Raw genomic sequence first — 21445 nt, forward strand, 5'->3', positions numbered from 1 at the left:
GTATCTCGGGGCCATTCATATTAAGGCATGGCAGCTCTTGCTTCCCCAACTTCTCCAAGTTTGCCTCATCATAACAGAGGTTTACTCATTGGTAGAGAAAATCTGTAATTTTCACTGTATCTTGAATTCATTTTGTATAAAATTATTGTTGGTGAATATAATTAATTGTATATAATTATATATAATTTATAAATATAAATTATATCCTTTTTCTCATAACATAATATATACTCTATATTATATATTTATTTATATATTGGTGGCTGAGACAGTAAAGAATCTGTCTGCAGTAGACCTGGGTTTGATCTCTGTGTTGGGAAAATGCCCGGGAGAAGGGAATGGCAATCCACTCCAATATTCTTACCTGGACAATCACATGGACAGAGAAAGCCAGTGGGCTACAGTCCATGGTTTTTCAAAAAGTCAGACAGGAGAAATAACTAACACTCACTTATAATTTTAGATATATATCAAAAAGGTTTAGCTGCTAAGTCATAGTGGAGTGGGTTGCCGTCTCCTCCAGGGGGGCTTCCTGACCTAGGGATTGAACTCAGGTCTCCTGCTTTGCAGGTGGTCTCCTGTACTGCGGGTGGATTATTTACTGACTCAGGCATCAGGGATGCCCACAGCAATACTGCGGTGGGTTGCCATTTTCTTCTCCAGGGGATCTTCCCCACCCAGGAATCGAACCTGTGTCTCCTACATTGAAAGTGGATTCTTTACCATTAAGCCACTGTGGAAGCCTTATACATTAAAATAGATGATCTAAAATCACATTTACAAATAATTAATATGTTAATTAGATTAAATTCAATGTTAAGCAAAATGTCAATATAAAAACCCAAAAATCATCCCAGGAGGCAGTATATCCTTAATGGAGGTTTTGATGGAAGGTACAAGATTATTTCTAAATAAGATTCTATAATTAATTTAAGCACAAGATGGAAGGCATACACTAGTTACAACTTAAGATTTATGCCAATTCACTCACTTTATGGGTGCTTAATTCTTTAATATGACTAGAATATAAAAAAAGTTATATCAAGATTTATACGGCACCTTTTACACATCAGGTGATCTCCTTGATCCTTGATGTAACTCTTAGAACCATAACACAGTACTCTGCTTCTTTTTGGCATCTCAAAATTTTGTGATTTACAATTTCTTTTGTGTTCCAAATTTATATTTTAGTTGTATATTAACAATACTAACCAAGGGCTAAATTTTAAATGATAGGATGAATAGTCTGTATTTTAGTGGTTCTCATAATTTATCATGCATCAGAAATCACCTGGAGGGCTGGATAAATCACAAACTGTGGGCTCCATTCCAGAGTCTTTGATTCAGGACGTTGGAGACAGGGCTTGAGCATTTGCATCCCTGACGTATTCTTAGGTGTCCCTGCTGCTGGTGGTTTGAGGACCATACCCGGAGAATATATACCAACTCCACGGAGACATAGGAAGCTTCTGCCTTCTCTGTTTCTCTTTTCTATTCATTTCTATTTTTCAGGAATAATGTTCGGTCCTTTGTTCAACAGGAGTCATGCTGCTATCAGAAGGAAACCAGAGTTTCATACCCACATTTATTCTCCTGGGTTTCTCAGAATATCCAGAACTCCAGGTCCCACTCTTCCTTGTTTTCTTGTCTGTCTACACAGTCACTGTGATGGGGAATTTAGGCATGATCATAGTCATCAAGGTCAATTCAAAACTCCACACGATCATGTACTTTTTCCTTAGTCACTTGTCCTTTGTCGATTTCTGTTTTTCTACTGTAGTTACACCCAAACTGTTGGAGAATTTGGTTGTGGAGGACAGAACCATCTCTTTCTCTGGCTGCATTGCACAGTTTTGTTTCGCTTGCCTGTTTGGTGTAGCAGAAACGTTCATGTTAGCAGCAATGGCCTATGACCGCTTTGTGGCCGTCTGCAGCCCCTTGCTCTATACCACTGCGATGTCTCCGAAGCGCTGTGCTCTCTTGGTGGCTGGCTCTTACTCATGGGGTGTAGTGTGCTCCGTGACACTCACGTATTTCCTTCTTGCATTATCCTACTGCAAGTCTAGCACCATAAATAATTTTATCTGTGACCACTCTGTAATTGTTTCTGTCTCCTGCTCAGATCCCTATATCACTCAGATGTTATGTTCTATTATTGCAATATTCAATGAGGCGAGCAGCCTGGTGATTATTCTGATGTCCTATATATTCATTTTTATCACTGTTATGGGGATGCCTTCTGCAAGTGGGCGCTGGAAAACCTTCTCCACCTGTGCTTCCCACCTGACAGCCATCAGCATCTTCCATGGAACCATCCTTTTCCTTTTCTGCATTCCTAACCCCCAAACTTCTTGGCTCACAGTCAAAGTGACTTCTGTGTTTTACACAGTAATGATTCCTATGCTGAACCCCTTGATCTACAGCTTGAGGAACAAAGAAGTAAAAAATACATTCACAAGATTAATTTTCACAAAACCACTTTGTTACTATGCATAGTATTTTAAAATTCATTATTTCTGAAAAAATAAATGATATCCTATGCTACAGATTGTTCAGTTCTTGCAGTGCAATTGATGATTCAAATCTTTTGATAAATATGCTTTAGGTTAATATATCTATGGCAGGATAGCAGTTTATTGATGATTATTGAGTTTTATATACATCAATGTTTAGTAAAATAGCCATAAACCATATGTAAACCAAAATTTAAAAAAATGACTGCTTTTTGTAGTATTTGTAAGTCATTTTTGAGTGAATTCAAATGGATTAAAAGTTTATGGGTATATGATGAAATAAACTATTTTTTTCTGCCTTGGCCTGTTGGCATGTACATCATAAGAAAAATGATTAAGGAGAAGGTTCAAGCTTCAGACAAAGAAGGCATAAACCTGTTTATGACTTCCTCTTCAAAACACAAGTCTGGGAAAATTAAAGACTGGAGGGCAACATGGACTCCAGGAACTAATCAATCCAACACAGAGTAACAAAAAAATATGAGTAACCAACCAACAACGCAATTATTCCAATCGTGCAATGACCAAGTGTTGTCTTAGACTAAAGTGTTTAGGCATGCATGACAGCAATCTGTCCTTCACTATATCCCAGAGTTTGCTCATACTCATGTCCATTAAGCCAGTGAAGCTATCCAACTATCTCATCCTCTGTTGACCACTTCTCTGCCTGCCCTCAACCTTTCCCAGCATCAGGGTCTTTTCCAGTGAGTCAGCTCTTCTCATTTGGTGGCCAAAGTGTTGGAGCTTCAGCTTCAGCTTCAGCCTCAGTCTTTCCAATGAGAATTCAGGGTTGATCTCCTGTAGGACTGACCTGGTTTGATCTCCTTGCTGTTCAATGGACTCTTAAGAGTTTTCTCCAGCACCACAATTTGAAAGCTACAATTCAGCCCTCAGCCTTCTTTATGGTCCAACACTCACATCTATACATGACTACTGGAAAAACCATAACTTGGACTATATGGACCTTTGTCAACAAAGTGATGCCTCTGCTTTTTAATACACTGTCTATGATTATCATAGCTTTCTTTCCAAGGAATCATAGATGAATGAATCATAGATGCAAACATAAAAATGAAAACTAAAAAAATATTTAGTATAAAACAGAAAAGACCTTTCAAAAGTTAGGATGATAATTTTTTGAATGAACATAAAAAGGATGGATCTTTAAGAAACAATAAAAGGAGCTTCATGGCATTAAAAAATGTTTGGTAGAAGTTTCTTAAGCATAAATAACACCATTAATAAGGTGAAAATACAAGCCATAGATTGTGAGTAGGTATTTGCAGAACTAATATTTGATAAATGATTTCAATGTAAAACATACAGAGGAAGTCTTTATACTCAATACAAGAAAAAAGCCTACTTAAGGTTTTGATGAACCATCTGAGCACACATTTGACAAAACAGAACACACAAATACACACATGAAAAAATGCTAAGTATAGCTAGTCATCAGTGACATTCTTATTAAAATTAAAGCTTAAACCACAAGGAGAAACTACTGTACTCCATTTAGAATAGCTAAAATGAATAAAAGTTTCAAATACGGGTGAAAATGTGGAGCAAGTTAAATGCTTATGCATTTCAGATAAGACTACAGGGTTAAATAACTTTGAAAATAGTTTAGCAGTATCTTATGAAGTTACAAAAGGACTTCCCAGATTATTATGTTACAGAAACTGTGATAGCAGTTTAAGCCTCGAAGTTGGTGGCAATTTGTTATGCAGCATGGAAAACTAATGTCCAACAAGGTTGCTAGCTCTGGGTGACTAGGGTGTAGATATTGGCTCCAAAGCTAGTCTAGGGGACAGAGGTGTCAGCAATGGGGGGAAGATGCCTTGTGGAACTCAAGCCTATCTCAGTGAAAGAATAACCATGCAGACTTGTGGGATTTTGGATCAAGCCATACTATGTACAATACTACTATGCCTGGTGGGAAACAGCCTTTGGCGTGTTATGCCTTCATGGTAGAGTCTGGCAAGTGTTAGTCAGGTTGTCAGGAGCCTAGGGAAAGCATTTGTTGCTGCTGTTTAGTAACTAAATTGTGTCCAAATCTTTTGCATATCCATGGACTGCAGCCCACCAGGCTTCTCTGTCCAAAAGATTTCCCAGGCAAGAACACTGGAGTGGGTGGCCATTTTCTCTACCAAGGGTTATTCCCAACTCTAAGCAGGGATAGAACCTATGTCTCTTGCACTGCAGATGATTTTCTTTTTTTTTCTTACCACCGAGCCACCAGGCAAGACAGTGGATCTAATTGTGTGATATTTCAGTATGGTAGAACCAGTGGATTGATTGACACTCAGAGGTTTTAGAGATTTAAACATGTTTCCAAAATGCATTTTCCATTTATGAGACTGTATTATTTAACTGTATTAATATAAGCCTGAAAGTATGGATTGCTTATATGTATTGCTTATAAGAAAACACAGTTTAGTTTCAGTAAAGAACATCACTGTTTCTGAAGACAATAATATTTATTTAGGTTAAGCAATAAAATCAGAGACCAAATTATATTGTTTATATATCTCAAAACACATGCACTTCATACACAGAATGGGAAAGAAAAATCACACTGGAAATATATATGATAGCAGTTAATATCTCTGAACAGTTTCATTTTAGCTTATTTATCTTTTGTTTGGGGTTTTATTATAGTCACCAAGTTTTCTTATTCAGTTCATATACTTTTTTATAATTATTTTTAAAGAAATTAATGAAATGGGCTATTTGAGGTGCCATCTCCAGTGATTCAGAAGGAACTACCTTCTTGCAAATTGCCACATGAAAAAAGCATTCAAGCTAGTTTATTCATGTGTGATATAAAAATAAATACCTCAAGAAATACTCTCTGGGGCCTAAATCCCCGAGGTCCTGGAAGCATACACAAGCCCTACGTTTTGTTCATAGGAATCAGATTCAGCTTCCACATCTCTCTCCCCCTCTCTCTGTTTCTTCTTTTCTCTGAGTTTCTCTGGATGTTAAGAAAGAAGTATATTCTGGTCACATTAAATTTTGTGGGATCCTCCTATATTGGTTAACTCCTTATGGTTTTACATGATGTTTGAATTCTGAGTGGAAACTCCCCTGGAGACAATTAATAGTAGAAACAGAATCTTCAGGTGAGTTGGTTCAGGTGGGATGATCTATCTTGTTTCTTTTCCCTCCTTTGGGGAACACTGAGATCCTGAAACCTCTAAAGCAGTGGACACTGTCAGTCTCCGTGTGGTAATGTCTCCCAAGTCCGTTTTCCTGAAGGCTGAGCTTTGATCTCCTCCCCCGTCACTGGGGTATCATCCTGGATTTTGCTTTGAGAATATCCACACTGTGCTTTGCAGAGTAGTCACAATGAACTTTTTAAAAAGAATATTATAATTCCTCAACACCTCAAAATTGACTCGAAAGAAGATAAGAATCATCTGTATAAAATAACAATGAACCCCATAATATACAATTCCATTTTTCTGACAGTAATGTGTGCAGGTATGTCAAGGGTGTGGAAAATATGGCTGAAGTGAAAAGGAAACATGTCCTCGTGACAGTAATTTGCATAAAATGCTTTATATACTGTTCAAGTGCTGCATCGGTGTGTAAGAAAAAAGGAAATTGCAGGCATTATCTTCTGAGAATACTGACTTGATTAAAGAGGGTTGAAAATTGAATATAGCTAGGATAAGGGTTTAGGTAAAATGGAGCAGAGAAATTTAGATTTGATAAATTAGTTAATGGGGAGAAATTAAAGTTTTTAAGAGTCAGAAACTGTCATAACAGCCACAGTAATCAAGAAAAGAAGAAAGTGATTTTCTCACAGTGCAGGTTACCAGCAGCACAGAGCAGCTGGCTGAGCCTCGGTGACCACAAGATTAAAAAGGGATGATTAATAAGAGTCAGATAATGATGAGAAAACACAGGGGAAACAGAGACAGTTTACTGAAGGACAGTGATTGATGAATTAGCATGAACAGAGCCAAGAGGAAATTCAGAAAAAGAGCTGAGCTACTCTTTGACCTCACAAACTGTTCCTGCAGTTCTGTTGCTGCCAACTTTGAATCTTGATCTGTTTCTTAGATTGTTAAAAATAATAGGTGTTTAAAAATAATACCAATTATTCAGAGTATTAAGAATAAAAATGGATGAGGGTGGGAAAACCTATATATTTTGAATTGCACAACTGTCAGACTTTGTGCTAATTATATTAATGTCATCTCCTAACTTAATACTTATACGCCTATAAAATATATATTATCATGTCATTATTATTGATAAAGAAGCTGAGGCTCAAAAAATCTGAGTGATTCACCAAAGATCATACAGTAATTGCCAAAGCTTGGAGCTGAATTTAAATCTATGTTTCCAACTCCTTGCTTCTTTCACTGTGCCAGTCTGTCTGTCACTAACTCTCTTTCACTTCCCACCAATTCCCTTTTCTGCATATAGGAAAAACATTTTTTTGAGTGTCAAAAGTACCGTGAAGCTATTAAGAAATAATGAATTTTTTCTCCCTTCACAGGGTCAGACAAAACTAAAATTGCTTCTGTGTTTATGAGATTCGAACTAATAGTCCCTTTATTAATGAATATTTCAGATGTGTGCTTGTTATTGGTTAAACTTATTTAAAAATCTTTGCTAAATAAATATACTTCTGTTGTTATAAACTGCTTACCAGTACAAGATGCTTTTGGTTTCTCAAAATAATGTATACAAATAATGACTGTATGACTCAAAGCAAGATTATCACCTGTAGTTTTAATCAAACTCAATATTCCTGTCACCAGAAGTTTTGAGGGTGATAATGTAACCTCTTGTATTTATTACTATATTCTCTGATTTTCTTGAGAAACAGTATAGAATGTGAAAGAGTTGAGCAAAATATATTTTAAGTTACTCTGTAATTCAGATATTCTATAAGCCTTTAATGCTATAAGATTCCTAATAAATTTATTGGATTAGAAATATTGATAGCAGGTTAAGAGATATTGATCAAAGAGTTTAAAAGGCTATATTGAGAGCATCAGTGAGAAGCTGAGAGACATCAATGGCGCTGTGTGAGATAAAATGATAAATGGTCACAAATAGGAAAGAAACAAAAGGGAGGGTACAAATTATAATACAGCTTCATGACTTTACCAGGTCGCTGTGTTGAACCCAAGGCCAGTAATTTTAGCATCAAACTGCAATCACTGGAAAACTTGAAGATAGAGTTTTATTTTCTTCAATGTCCATTTATGCTTTCCAAGTTGTGAAAATTCTTGTGGTGACTCATGACCTCTGCCTTTTCAATGATCTTCAGTTAGAACGTAACGATAGAAGTACTACGGCCTCCTGCTTTTAAAAATAAATCTGAGTGCCATGTTTTCCTTTATTGTTCTGTTACTCCCACTAAACAACACAGACCTTCAGAATGGTGTAACTGTGAAAAACATGTTTTTCTGCAACACTATAGAAAATATTTCTCTCTCACTCTACACTAAATTCAATTTCTGTCACTCATGATCAACTTCAAACCTAACTCATCACTAGCACGCTGTGTTAATTCAAACAAGTGTCTTAACTCAGATATGGTTCCATTTCCCTTTGTAAAATATGAGACTGCTTGTTTTGAAATTCAAAGTCTTTTTTTTCAAAGACTTATTTAGTGGTCAAAACTGCTACTGCCAAGTTGCTTCAGTCGTGTCCGACTCTGTTCGACCCCATAGACGGCAGCCCACCAGGCTCCCCTGTCTCTGGGATTCTCCAGGCAAGAACACCGGAGTGGGTTGCCATTTCTTTCTCCAATGCAGGAAAGTGAAAAGTGAAAGTGAAGTCATTCAGTCATGCCCGACTCTTAGCGACCCCATTGACTGCAGCCTACCAGGCTCCTTCATCCATGGGATTTTCCAGGCAAGAGTACTGGAGTGGGTTGCCATTGCCTTCTCCGAAGTGGTCAAAACTAAGGTGCTAATATTTTAAGACAATGTCTGCTGCACGATAAATGAGATATCCATGCACTGTCATCATTATCATTGTTATCATTTTATTATCACTGTCTCAGATTTTCTCCAACAACAATTATGTGGTTTGCTGAAGGAAATCAGAGTGCTGGAGCCATGTTCACCTTCTTGGGCTTCTCAGAATATCCCGACCTCCAGGTTCCCTTGTTCCTGGTTTTCCTCACCATCTATGCAGTCACCGTGGTGGGGAACCTGGGCATGGTCACCATCATCAGTATCAGTCCCAAACTCCACACCCCCATGTACTTTTTTCTCAGTCACTTGTCCTTGGTTGATTTCTGCTATTCCACCACAGTTACACCCAAACTCTTGGAAAATTTGGTTGTGGAAGACAGAACCCTCTCGTTCACGGGATGCATCATGCAATTGTTCTCGGCTTGTATGTTTGCAGTGGCAGAGGCATTCATGTTGGCAGTGATAGCCTATGACTGATTTGTGGCCGTTTGTAAGCCTCTGCTCTCCACAGCAGTCATGTCCCCAAAGCTCTGTGCATCCTTAGTGGCCTGTCCCTACATGTGGGGTGTAGTCTCCTCCCTGACACTCACCTGTCCTCTCCAGACATTATCCTTCTGTGGGTCTAACATCATGAATAATTTCCCCTGTGAGCACTCTGCCATTGTCTCCGTCTCCCGCTCTGACCCCTTTATCAGCCAAGTGATCTCTTTTGCCATCTCCATATTCAACGAGGTGAGCAACCTGGCAATTATCCTCACTACGTATATTTCCATTTTTGGCACTATCATAAAAATGCCCTCTGCTGGGGGGCACCAAAAAGCCTTCTCTACTTGTGCCTCCCATCTGACCGCCATCATCATGTTCCACGGGATAATCCTGTTCCTTTATAGTGTACCCAGGCCCAGAAACTCATGGCTCAGGGTCAAAGTAGGTTCTGTGTTTTATATACATGCTGAACCCTCTGATCTATAGCCTCAGGAACAAAGATGTGAAAGAGAGTGTCAGGAAATTAATGAATCACTTAATACAATTTGGTCGAAGATCTGTTATGTCCAAAAGAAATATGATCTATTACATAGTGTTGATTAAATCTTGTTGTAGAGATGATGAGTCAAATTATGTAGTCAACTCACTAGATCGTAAATTTAGAGCCATAAATTGGCTATTTGATATCTTAGTTTTTGTTCAGTTCAATATCAAATAAAATCGCTGTATATCATGTGTAAAATGATGTGTGTTGTGCGTGTATGAAAAGTGAAACTGTGAGTTGTTCAGTCATGTTTGACTCTTTGCCACCCCACGGACTATAGCCTGCTAGGTTCTTCTGTCCATGGAAGTCTCCAGGAAAGAATAATGGAGTGGGTAGCCATTGCCTTCTCCAGGGGATCTTCCTGACCCAGGGATTAAACCTGGGTTTCCTGCATTTCAGGGAGCTTCTTCAACTTCTGAGCCAACATGGAAGCGCTGTGGGTGAAGAGTGTCTCCCAAATATCCATGTCACCCAGCACTCAGAATGTCACCTTATTTGGAATTTAGAGCTTTGCAGATGTAATTAAAGTAAGAGTCAAGATGACCTTAAAGTGAACCCAAAATCCAATGAGAGTGTCCTTATAAGAGACAGAAGATACACAGAGACACAGGGAAGGAGGGTGTGTGACTTCCGCTTCTCTCTCTTTCCTCCTAAACCACATACAACTCTTAAACAACAACAACAACTAATTTTTAGTATTGTTGTACATAACTGCTTCCTGGTTGTTTGTAAACCTGCACTTTACACAGCTGTTGTGCCCCAGAAGCTGTGTTCCATCCTTCTGGCTGGTGCTACAGCTGAGCATAGACTGTTTCTTACACTCATCCTTTCAGTTGTACTCCCTACTGTTAGTCCATCTTAGTAAACATATTTTGTATGAGTATTCTGCTGCCCTTTTGGATCTTGTTTTACTTTAGCCAATTCAATGAACTAAGAAAGTTCATAGCCATCATTTCCTAGCTTTCCCTTCTGTCACTATTTTAAAGATACCTTCTACCTGTGGGCATCACAGAGTCCTGTCTACCTGTGCCTTCCACACATCATCATCCTTTCCCTCTATAGCACGTGCATGCTGTGTGCTAAGTCACTTCACTCATGTCTGGCTCTTTGAGACCCTGGTCTGTAGCCTGCCAGGCTCCTCTGCCCATGGGACTCTCCAGGCAAGAATACTGGAGTTGGTTGCCAAGCCTTCCTCCAGGGCACCTCCCAGACGCAGGGACTGAACCAGAATCGCTTATGTCTCCTGCAGGTACTTTATCACGAGTGCCAACTGGGAAGCCCTCTATAGTATGCTCAGTTCCAAATGCTCATAAGTGATTGTTCAAGTAGAGTCTGTTTTATACCATGCCAATCCTCACACTGAACTCAGTGACATACAGTATACATACTGCCACACTCACTGACATAATAGCTTGAAATGGAGAAAGATGAAACACCTTGTAAGGAAGTTAATAGGCTCCAAAATATTTTAGTGCTCAATCTACTGTTAATAAATATATTTCTATTAAATCATGTATGTGCCTATTCAAATACCACCTACCAAGAAAGGTCTTTTCTGAAAATCTAATAAAATGAGATAATTACTCTTTACCCCCTTAATGATAATTTTTTTGTAGGAACAGATGATATGTTAAATACATGCAATAATTTATTTGCCTCATTTCCTTCTCCCTCTATACACTCCAAGAGAGTAGAAATTTCTGGTATTATTATTGGATCTTATATCTCTAATGCCTAGAAATTTACCTAGAAAACACATTTGGCCTTCAATGAATACTTGTTGGATGAATAAAAATGAAAATTTCTGACTAAATTCACAACATTTACTACTGTGCTCACCTAGGTAAGGGAGCTTCCCTGGTGGTTCAGATGGTAAAGAATCTCCCTGCAATGCAGGAGACCCAGGTTCAATCCCTGGGTCAGGAAGATGCCCTGGAGAAGGAATGGCAACCCACTCCAGTATTCTTGTCTGGAAAATCCCAGGGACAGAGTAGCCTAGCTACAGTCCATGGGGTCACAAAGAGATGGACACGACTAGGTGACTAACTCTTCACCTGGGTAAGACTTTAGATGATGTCTCCTTAATGAATATAGTTGTCACATGAGATTTAGAAAGCTAAAATTGCATACATAATACACTCAATGACTTATACGAGTGCTTCTATTGCTGAGTACTCTAACTTGAAGTATATTTCTTTGTCTACTTTTAACTCTTTAGCTATAGCTGCACATTCTATAAACATTTGACTCTCCTGCAATTTTCAGAACCACAAAATGACACTTCCATTATCAAAAGGGTATCTCACAAATAGTCCTTGAATGTAGTTTATTAACACTGGTTATGTTCAATTTAGAGATCTTGCCCTTTCTAAGCTAATACCGATTTCAGAAAACCTGAAGAGTTTATTCAAATTTCTCCAAGCCAGGCTTCAACAATATATGAATCGTGAACTTCCAGATGTTCAAGCTTTAGAAAAGGCAGAGGAACCAGAGATCAAATTGCCAACATCTGCTGGATCATCAAAAAAGCAAGAGAGTTTCAGAAAAACATCTATTTCTGCTTTATTGACAATGCCAAAGTCTTTGACTGTGTGGATCACAATAAACTGTGAGAAATTCTGAAGGAGATGGGAATACCAAACCGCTGGACCTGCCTCTTGAGAAATCTGTATGCAGGTCAGGAAGTAACAGTTAGAACTGGACATGGAACAACAGACTGGTTCCAAATAGGAAAAGGAGTACGTCAAGGCTGTATATTGTCACCCTGCTTATTTAACTTCTATGCAGAGTACATCATGAGAAATGCTGGGCTGGAGGAAGAACAAGCTGGAATCAAGATTGCTGGGAGAAATGTCAATAACCTCAGTTAGCAGATGACATCACCCTTATGGCAGAAAGTGAAGAAGAACTAAAGAGCCTCTTGATGAAAGTGAAAGAGGAGAGTGAAAAAGTTGGCTTAAAGCTCAACATTCAGAAAACTAAAATTATGGCATCTGGTCCCATCACTTCATGGGAAATAGATGGGGAAACAGTGGAAACAGTGGCTGACTTAAATTTTTTGGGCTCCAAAATCACTGCAGATTGTGATTGCAGCCGTGAAATTAAAAGGCGTTTACTCTTTGGAAGGAAAGTTATGACCAACTTAGACAGCATACTAAAAAGCAGAGACATTGCTTTGTCAACGAAGGTCCATCTAGTCAAGGCTATGGTTTTTCCAGTAGTCATGTATGGATGTGAGAGTTGGGCTGTAAAGAAAGCTGAGGGCCAAAGAATTGATGCTTTTGAACTGTGGTGTTGGAGAAGACTCTTGAGAGTCTCTGGACTGCAAGGAGATCCAACTAGTCCATTCTAAAGGAGATCAGTTCTGTGTGTTCATTGGAAGGACAGATGTTGAAGCTGAAACTCTAATACTTTGGCCATCTAATGTGAAGAGCTGACTCATTTGAAAAGACCCTGATGCTGGGAAAGATTGAGGGCAGAAGGAGAAGGGGACGACAGAGGATGAGATGGTTGGATGGCATCACCAACTCGACGGACATTGATTTGGGTAAACACCGGGAGTTGGTGATGGACAGGGAGGCCTCGCGCTCTGTGGTTCATGGGTTCGCACAGAGTTGGACACGACTGAGCGACTGAACTGAACTGAAACTGAGGGTGTTTGTGTCACTCAAGAGCTTAGCTACCATTATCTACTTCTCTAGTCACATATTTGAACGTTGGAGTTTATCCTTGCTTACTTCACTATGATTATTTTCCAAAATCACTTTTTCCATCAGGCACTTCTCTATTTCCAGGGATAGCAGATCTCTTAGGCTTTCACTCTGTTAAGAAGCACTTAAATTCTTGTCTTGTTCCTTATCTTTGAGGGAAAGATTTTGCCTTTTCACTATTTAATGTCATGTAAGCTGAGTTTGTCACATATGTCCTTTATTTATGTTGAGATAGGTTCCCTCTTTAACTGGTTTACTGAGAATTTCATCATCAAAAAAATTTGAATTTTGTCATTTGTTTTCTGCATTTATTGAGATGATTAATTACTTTTACTTGTGTTTATTAATGTGGTATATCACATTAATTGATTTGCACATGTTGAACTGTCCTTGCATGCTTGGAATAAATAACACTTGATCATAGTGTATGATCTTTCCAATGCAGTTTTGAATTTGGTTTTCTGAGAGAAATTTTTGCATTTATGTTCATCGGGAATATTGACTCTTAATTTTCATTCCTTGATGTGTTTTGTCTGGTATTGAGATCAAGGTAATGCTGGATTCATAAAATGAGTTTGGAAGTACTGCCTGTGCTTCTATTTTTTTTTTTGAAAAGTTTAAAAATTATTAATTCTTCAAATGTTAGAGTTCACCAATGAAGCCATGTGGTCCTGGGCTTATCTTTTGGGGGAGCTTTGGATAACTGATTCATTCTTCTTATTAGTATTTTGTCTATTCAGATTTTCTATTTTTTCATCATTCAGTCTTTGTAGGGTGTTGTGCTTTAGGAATTTAACAATTTCTTCTAAGTCATTTGATTATTTTTTTTTGGGGGGGGAAGGGATGTATATTGTTCATAGCAGTTTCTTATGACCCTTGGTTTTTGTGTAGTATTAATGGTCATATCCCTTCTGCCATTTATAGTATTATTTATTTAAGACTTCTCCCTTATTCTTGATAAATTTAGCTATTTTTTCTTCTATTTTGCTTACCTTTTCAAAAGTACAGCCTTTATGTTGATTGACTTTTTCTATTTCATTTTTTTAAACTCTGATCTTTGTTATTACTTCTCTTTTACTAACTTTTGACTTAGCATGTTCTGCGTTTCTAGTTCCTTGGGGAATAAAAGGTCTAGCTTTTTTTTTCTTCCTCTTCTTAATGTAAGCATTTTTTCACTGCAAACTTTTCTCTTAAAGCTGTGTTTATTGTAATTTGTTATTGTCCTCTGATTTTGGTCATGATATTTTTCTATTTCCATTTGTCTCAGGATATTTTTAAATTCTTTTCTGATTTCTTCTCTAAACTACTGGTTGTTCACAGATATGTTTAATCTCCATACATTTGTAAATTTTAAAACTCATTTCTCTAGCTGAGTTCTAGTTTTACACTGTCGGGGTTGGGAAAGTGTTGGATATGGCTTAGATTTTCTGTGATATCCTTGAATGAAGGTCTCACTGTCTGCCAGAGTCAGATGATCTGGAGATGTGTCAGCCCTTAAAGCGTTAGTCACTCAGTCACGTCAGACTCTTTGTGACCTCATGGACTGTAACCCACCAGGCACCTATGTCCACAGAATTCTCCAGGCAAGCATACTGAAGTGGGTAGCCATTCCCTTCTCCAAGGGATCTTCCAGACCCAGGGGTCAAACCCAGGTCTCCCATATTCCAGGCAGATTCTTTACCATATCCCTAAGGATAGTCACAAAAGCTGAGGTATATCTATGTGTACAAGTTCCTTCCAGGGAGATACTGGTAAATTGGGGTTGGAAGCCCTCAGACAATTGAATAAGTCAATTTTAATTTTATAATTCCATTTATAGGACTTAAAATATTCTAGCCTTTAGTTCACATCCACTAGATCTCATAATAACAGCCAATTTGTAGATCAAATGAATTTTTACATGCTCTGATACAGGGCAGTCAAATAGAGAGAGATTACTTAACCAGATTACACATTTATATTCCCTAAATTAGCAACAATCCACCAACACTCCATTTTTCTTGGACAATATAGCTCAAAAAATGATTTCTACCATGTTTCTGCTGATAAATAACAGTTCTAAAATATTGTGTGTAAAATGAGGAAACATAGTACTGGTGAAAACCCCTGAATTCTTTTTTTAAAAAAAAAATTATTCATAAGTTCTTTCCAGTATGATTCTGTGGAAGAGGTCAGTTTCTCACAAATGCCCCTGTGGAAGCCAGAGAATCTTCTTGGGCTTTAATTTCATTCTGAAATGTTTTTTGCACAAAGTCACTCTACAATAATAGCTAGAAAATCTAACAAACAGTGGGTTTTTTAACTTTTGCAACTGTAATAAATAAGTACATGAATTTTACATGTTTCTTCAAATATATCTGCATTGTTTAGACATGCTGATTCAGTGCTTTAGCATCAGATTCTAGAGCAGAAACCCACAAAATAGATACACATTAAGAGTGTATCCAGATGAACGCTCTTTACTTCTAGTGTAATACGTATCTTCTTTATAGATCAGCACCCTGGTATTCACAACCATTTTATATTCTTTCTTAAAATTTATTATATATATATATATATGTTCAAGCCACATACTGTATCTTCAGTTAATTTTTATTTTGTTAATTATTGATGTCTAATAAACACTCACAAATGTTATGTACTCTTTTTATTCCTTTCTTTTTCTTTACTTCATTCTCTCTCTCTCTTTCTGCATTTGTGTCCCAAACATTAGGTAAGTTCTTTGGATAATACAGACAGAATGTAGAATCCTTGAGCAAAGATTGTTCACAATCTCATACTGTAGGCCATGATTTCACAAACAGGACAATATTAAATAGAATGATTAAAGAAAATGGTTGTCTGTGAACTATGAAAAGGAACATTTAATCAGAGCTAAGAATGGGAGGAGTTGATAGCTAACTATTAAGGAAAACTATGCAATTTACCAAGGCACCTTATTTTTTATTTATTTGTTTCTGCTAGGGAAATGTAATTTTATTTATTTATTTATTTTTTAAATATAAATTTATTTATTTTAATTAGAGGTTAATTACTTTACAATATTGTATTGGTTTTGCCATACATCAACATGAATCCGCCACAGGTATACACGTGTTCCCCATCCTGAACCCCTCTCCCTCCTCCCTTCCCGTACCATCCCTCTGGGTAGTCTCAGGGCACCAGCCCCAAGCATCCAGTATCCTGCATCAAACCTTGACTGGTGATTCGTTTCATATATGATATTATACATGTTTCAATGCCATTCTCCCAAATCATCCCACCCTCTCCCTCTCCCACAGAGTTCAAATTGCTTTCAGTTTTGGATTTCTTAATTCTAAAAAGGTGTGTGTATGTATGTGTCTGTGTGTTCAGTTGCATCCAGCTCTTTGTGACCCCAGGAACCACAGCCTGCCCAGCTCCTCAGTTCATGGAACTTTCCAAGCAAGAATACTGGAGCAAGTTGCCATTTCCTATTCCAGAGGATATACCTGACCCAAGGATTAAATCCGAGTCCCCTGCATCTCTTGCATTGGCAGGCAGATTGTTTACCACTGAGGCACTGGGAATCCCCTGAAAAGGTATACAGCTGCTCAACTCAAGACCTCTATAAGTGTCAAATTATCTTCCTAGAATCATTTCCTTCCCAAAGTTTTAGATCTGACAATATCTCCTTTAAAGAAAACCTTTCTTCTGCACACTATGTTTTGACATTTGTTCCTAGATTTTTAACCCTACTTTTTTTTTGTTTTTGTTTTTAATTAATGAAAGTCTTAAACTTTACTATGAATTTTATGTGTGGTTAGTTAGTAAATGTTTCTTTATTCATCTAGATTATACGGTTCATTTTTATACAAACTAATGGGTTTTTAAAGAAATGTAAAGCACTTAGAGGCAGAAAAAGAAGAATTAAATAGTTGATAAATATTAATACACTTGAAATAATAATGTTTGAATGAATGGATACATACAAAACGTATGATAGAATTTGAAGAGCCAGGAAGTTTTACACAGGGTTTCACAGATAAGGTCAAGACATAAAATGAAGCATGACAAGTTTTGAAAACTGCAACAATTTCCTATGGCTGAACTTTAGTATAGATACTCATTTATTAAATAATTTGATAAAATTATATTTCTCATGCATCATACCATATAATTTTGCAAAAATAATAACTACTGTATGTGTGTGCATGTGTGTTATATAAATCTTTGAAACTATCTTTTATTTTTTAGTTTTCCTAGAGCATTTTTCACATCCTTGTTCCGTAGGCTATAAATCAGAGGATTTAACATGGGAATCATAAGGGTGTAAAACAATGAGGTCATTTTGTCTTGATCTAAAGAGTAGATTGAACTTGGCCTAAAGTACATAAAAAGCATAGTTCCCTGGAAAATTGCCACAGCAGTTAAGTGGGAGGTGCAGGTGGAGAAAGCTTTGAACCTCCCCTTAGTAGAATGGATCTTTGAGACTGCTAGGATGATATAACAGTAAGAGACAAGAACTCCTGAAATTGAGCTCAATTCAATGAAGCCGAAAACAATAAACACTGTCCATTCATTGACCTGTGTATCAGAGCAGGAAAGAAGGTAGAGTGGAGGTAAGTCACAGAAGAAGTGGTTAATCTCATTTGACCCACAAAAGCATAAGTGGAATGCTAATGTCGTGTGGATCAAAGCATCTGTCATTCCCACCAGGTAAACCCCAGCCACGAGCAGGGAGCACACCCCACTGGACATGCTGACCGCATAGAGCAAGGGCCTGCTGATGGCCCTGTATCGATCATAGGCCATCACTGCCAGCAGGAGACACTCAGAATCTGCAAAGGTACAGGCAATCAAGAACTGTAGGGCACAGCCGTAGAAGGGGATTGATTTGTTCTTGGCCAAAAGGTCAACCAGCATTTTGGGCCCAATGGCTGTGGAATAGCAGAGGTCACAGAAGGAGAGGTGGCTGAGGAAAAAGTACATTGGCGTTTGCAGCTGGGGATCCATTCTAATCAAAATTATCATTCCAAGATTTCCCAGAAGATTAATGAGATAGACCATCAGCAACATGGCAAATAAGGTCACTTTCACTTCCAGATCACTGGTAATCCCCAAGAAAATGAATTCAGTCACAGAGGAGCAATTTTCTTTCTCCATTCTTTAATTTTTCTTATCTAATTTTTTGACAAAATGATCAGGAAAAGTATAGATAAATGTGCGGATATCTGCAAAGGAGAGCACAGTCTCTTTGTGTAAATGTCATTCTATACTCAGAAAATCACCCAGTCATGTCCCTACTTTTTGAAGGAACATTGTTACCTACCTGGAAAAATAAAAACAAACAAAAGACTACATTACACGTTGAAAAAGTTTTATCTAAGTCTGCATGTCATTATGATGTATATAAAACTCTACGAGTTTTTCATTTTCCTAGGTTTTTGCCTTCTTATCTCTGGAGGTATAATTGGAAGAATTAATGTCTTATTTCATGTTCAAAATACCATAGAAGACACACCAATGTTTGAGAGACCTGGCTGTCAGGTATAGGATTAAGCATTTTCCATCTCTGGAAATAGTCATTCGGGCAGAAAAATTTGTTACCATTGTTATGTTTCTCAGAATACAGCTCAGCTAATGTTGATTTGAAACGATTGTCTATACATTCTAGAGCATATCAGCAACCATTCATAATGAAAATTACTATGTTGCTGTCCTGGTCTGTTACCTTCAGCATCTGGTAGACATAAAATAGGCCTTATTGACCTTTACTGTAGAAACGTGTTGCTCCTTCGCCACACTTCTCATTACTGATCTCTGCTTCGCCCTGGTGCCAGAGGGTGGATCCCTTGACCAGCCAAAGAAGAACGACACAAAGAAGTGAAAACAACAGAATTTAACACACACATTTGTGTGTCTTTGATTTTAATTGACTTTTGTATTAAAAAGAAAATGAGATGCGGTGTAATGAACACTTCCGATGTGTCGAGTGTCCTTGTGTATGTATCTGCTTGCGTCATGTCTGTATGTCTCTATTGATTTAAGAATTAGCACATTGGTGACAGGTTTTCTTTAAGTATATATTGGCATATGATTTACATGGAGTTAAGTTTCCAAATATTGCTATTTATAGTATTCTACCTATATTATGTTTGAAATAAAATTTTAAAAAAGTATGTATATGCTTCCCCAGTGACAAAGAGTAAAGGCTTTCCTGTGAATCTAAATTAAAAGAAAATAATTAAAACAGTCATTTTATAGATGCTAGAGACAGATTCTTCCAATTCTGAGAAGAAAATATCTTCTGATTTTTAAACTCATGAGTTTATTATATTGAATTGGTAGGCATAAGTAATTAATTGATAAATTTCTCATTTTTTAATGCTAAGCTTTTTTCCTGTATTCTTAAATCTGGAGACTCAAGAACATACCTGGAATGAGCAGGGCTTTCTGTCCTTGCTGCTGCTGCTGCTGCTGCTGCTAAGTTGCTTCAGTCGTGTCCGACTCTGTGCGACTCCATGTCCTTGCTACTGATGTCTAAAAAATAAACAGCTAACCTTTTATTTTGCCAGGTAGCATTTGGGACTTAAGTCTCTGAAGAATCCGCCCTCTGGCTCAGTGTTTGCTAACATTTGATTAATTCTATTTTCTGCTCTGTATTTTCCCCTGTGAAAACAGTAACAACCTTTGCAAAAATTAAGCTTTATTTCTTCACTATTGTCAACATATTGATCTGACAGTAAGAAAAATACAGATTATGTTTAGTCTAAGCTGCACAGTTACACTGAATCTAAACTCCCCTTACCTAGTCAAAGCAGAGATCCGATGAATTACAAGATTTCCCAACTTAGTAATTTACATCTTCCTATTATTCATTTGGTTTCTTCCTTTTTGAAATATTCACCTTCTCTATGTCATTTGGCAATATTTCCAGTAATAAAAGTATATGAAGAAATGTCAAAGCAATGCATGAAAAGCCAATAGATTCAAATAATCAATACCTAAAATCAATTATTTTTGATTAAAGCAATGATTTGATGTAGTTTGTGGGGATACTTGGATTCCACTAACAAACATTAGAAATGAAAAGTGGGGAAAATGCACTTATTTTATACCTGCACTTTATCTTTTTAGAACAAAGATTGACTGAGGTGTTAAAGCCTTTTTATGACTCACAATTCCCTCTCTTATTAAAAAGGCAAAAACAAGATATGTGTATTTGAGATATGTGTAAAGAGAATTGATGATGAATTTAAGTCCTCTTAGGCTTCAAAATCACTGCAGATGGTGACTACAGCCATGAAATTAAAAGATGCTTGTGACTTTCCTGGTGGCTCACGTGGTAAAGCATCTGTCTACAGTGCAGGAGACCTGGGTTCGAGCCCTGGGTTGGGAAGATCCCCTGGAGAAGGAAATGGCAATCCACTCCAGTACTATTGCCTGGGAAAATCCCATGGTTAGAGGAGCCTGGTAGGCCCCAGTCTATGTTGTCGCAAAGAGTTGGACACAACTGAGTGACTTCACTTCACTGTGCCTTGGAAGAAAAGCTAGGACTAACCTTGGAAAGAAAGTTATGACCAACCTAAATAGCATATTAAAGTGCAGAGACATTACTTTGCCAACAAAGCTCCGTCTATCAAGGCTATAGTTTTTCCAGTGGTCATATATGGATGTGAGAGTTGGACTGTGAAGAAAGCTGAGCACCAAAGAATAGATGCTTTTGAACTGTGATGTTGGAGAAGACTCTTGAGAGTCTCTTGGACTGCAAGGAGATCCAACCAGTCCATCCTAAAGGAGATCAGTGCTGAATGTTCATTGGAAGGACTGGTGCTAAAGCCGAAACTCCAATACTTTGGCCACCTCATGCAAAGAGTTGACTCATTGGAAAAGACGCTGATGCTGGGAAGGATTGGGGGCAGGAGGAGAAGGGGACAACAGAGGATGAGATGGCTGGATGGCATTACTGACTCGATGGACGTGAGTTTGAGTGAACTCCGGGAGTTGGTGATGGACAGGGAGGCCTGGTGTGCTACAATACATGAGGACGCAAAGAGTTGGACACGACTGAAGTGACTTAACAGCAGCAGCAGCAGGCATAAAATGTTTTATTAAGAAATTTATTTTACCAAAACAGTAGCTATTTGTTCTAGAGTCTTGAAATCATTACCTGGAAACTTTACCTGAGATGAGTAGGTCTTGGGCAGCTGAATAAGCAGATAGGCTTTTATGTTACCAGGCACAGATCAGATCAGTCGCTCAGTCGTGTCCAACTCTTTGCGACCC

At 37.8% G+C, this 21445-nt stretch overlaps 2 protein-coding genes and 1 pseudogene across 2 annotated transcripts; 2 read left to right on the plus strand and 1 right to left on the minus strand.

Moving 5' to 3' along the window:
- The first annotated feature begins 1545 nt into the window (after nucleotides 1–1545).
- On the plus strand, nucleotides 1546–2496 carry LOC128059953 (olfactory receptor 5D13-like). The gene has a single exon (XM_052652194.1). It carries the CDS (start codon nucleotides 1546–1548, stop codon nucleotides 2494–2496), a length of 951 nt encoding a protein of 316 aa, XP_052508154.1.
- Nucleotides 2497–8563: 6067 nt separating this feature from the next.
- On the plus strand, nucleotides 8564–10405 carry LOC128059954 (olfactory receptor 5D13-like; annotated as a pseudogene).
- A 6990-nt stretch (nucleotides 10406–17395) lies between these two features.
- LOC128060469 (olfactory receptor 5W2-like) lies at nucleotides 17396–18322 on the minus strand. Its single transcript, XM_052652874.1, has one exon. The coding sequence runs from the start codon at nucleotides 18320–18322 to the stop codon at nucleotides 17396–17398; it is 927 nt and encodes a 308-aa protein (XP_052508834.1).
- Nucleotides 18323–21445: the final 3123 nt, after the last annotated feature.

The sequence above is a fragment of the Budorcas taxicolor genome, chromosome 15 (assembly GCF_023091745.1).
Source record: "Budorcas taxicolor isolate Tak-1 chromosome 15, Takin1.1, whole genome shotgun sequence".
In the NCBI taxonomy this organism is placed as follows: Eukaryota; Metazoa; Chordata; class Mammalia; order Artiodactyla; family Bovidae; genus Budorcas; species Budorcas taxicolor.

Bases quoted from the DNA above. Each gene is read 5' to 3' on its own strand.
- LOC128059953 (XM_052652194.1), top strand. From the start codon at position 1,546: ATGCTGCTATCAGAAGGAAACCAGAGTTTCATACCCACATTTATTCTC.
- LOC128060469 (XM_052652874.1), bottom strand. From the start codon at position 18,322: ATGGAGAAAGAAAATTGCTCCTCTGTGACTGAATTCATTTTCTTGGGG.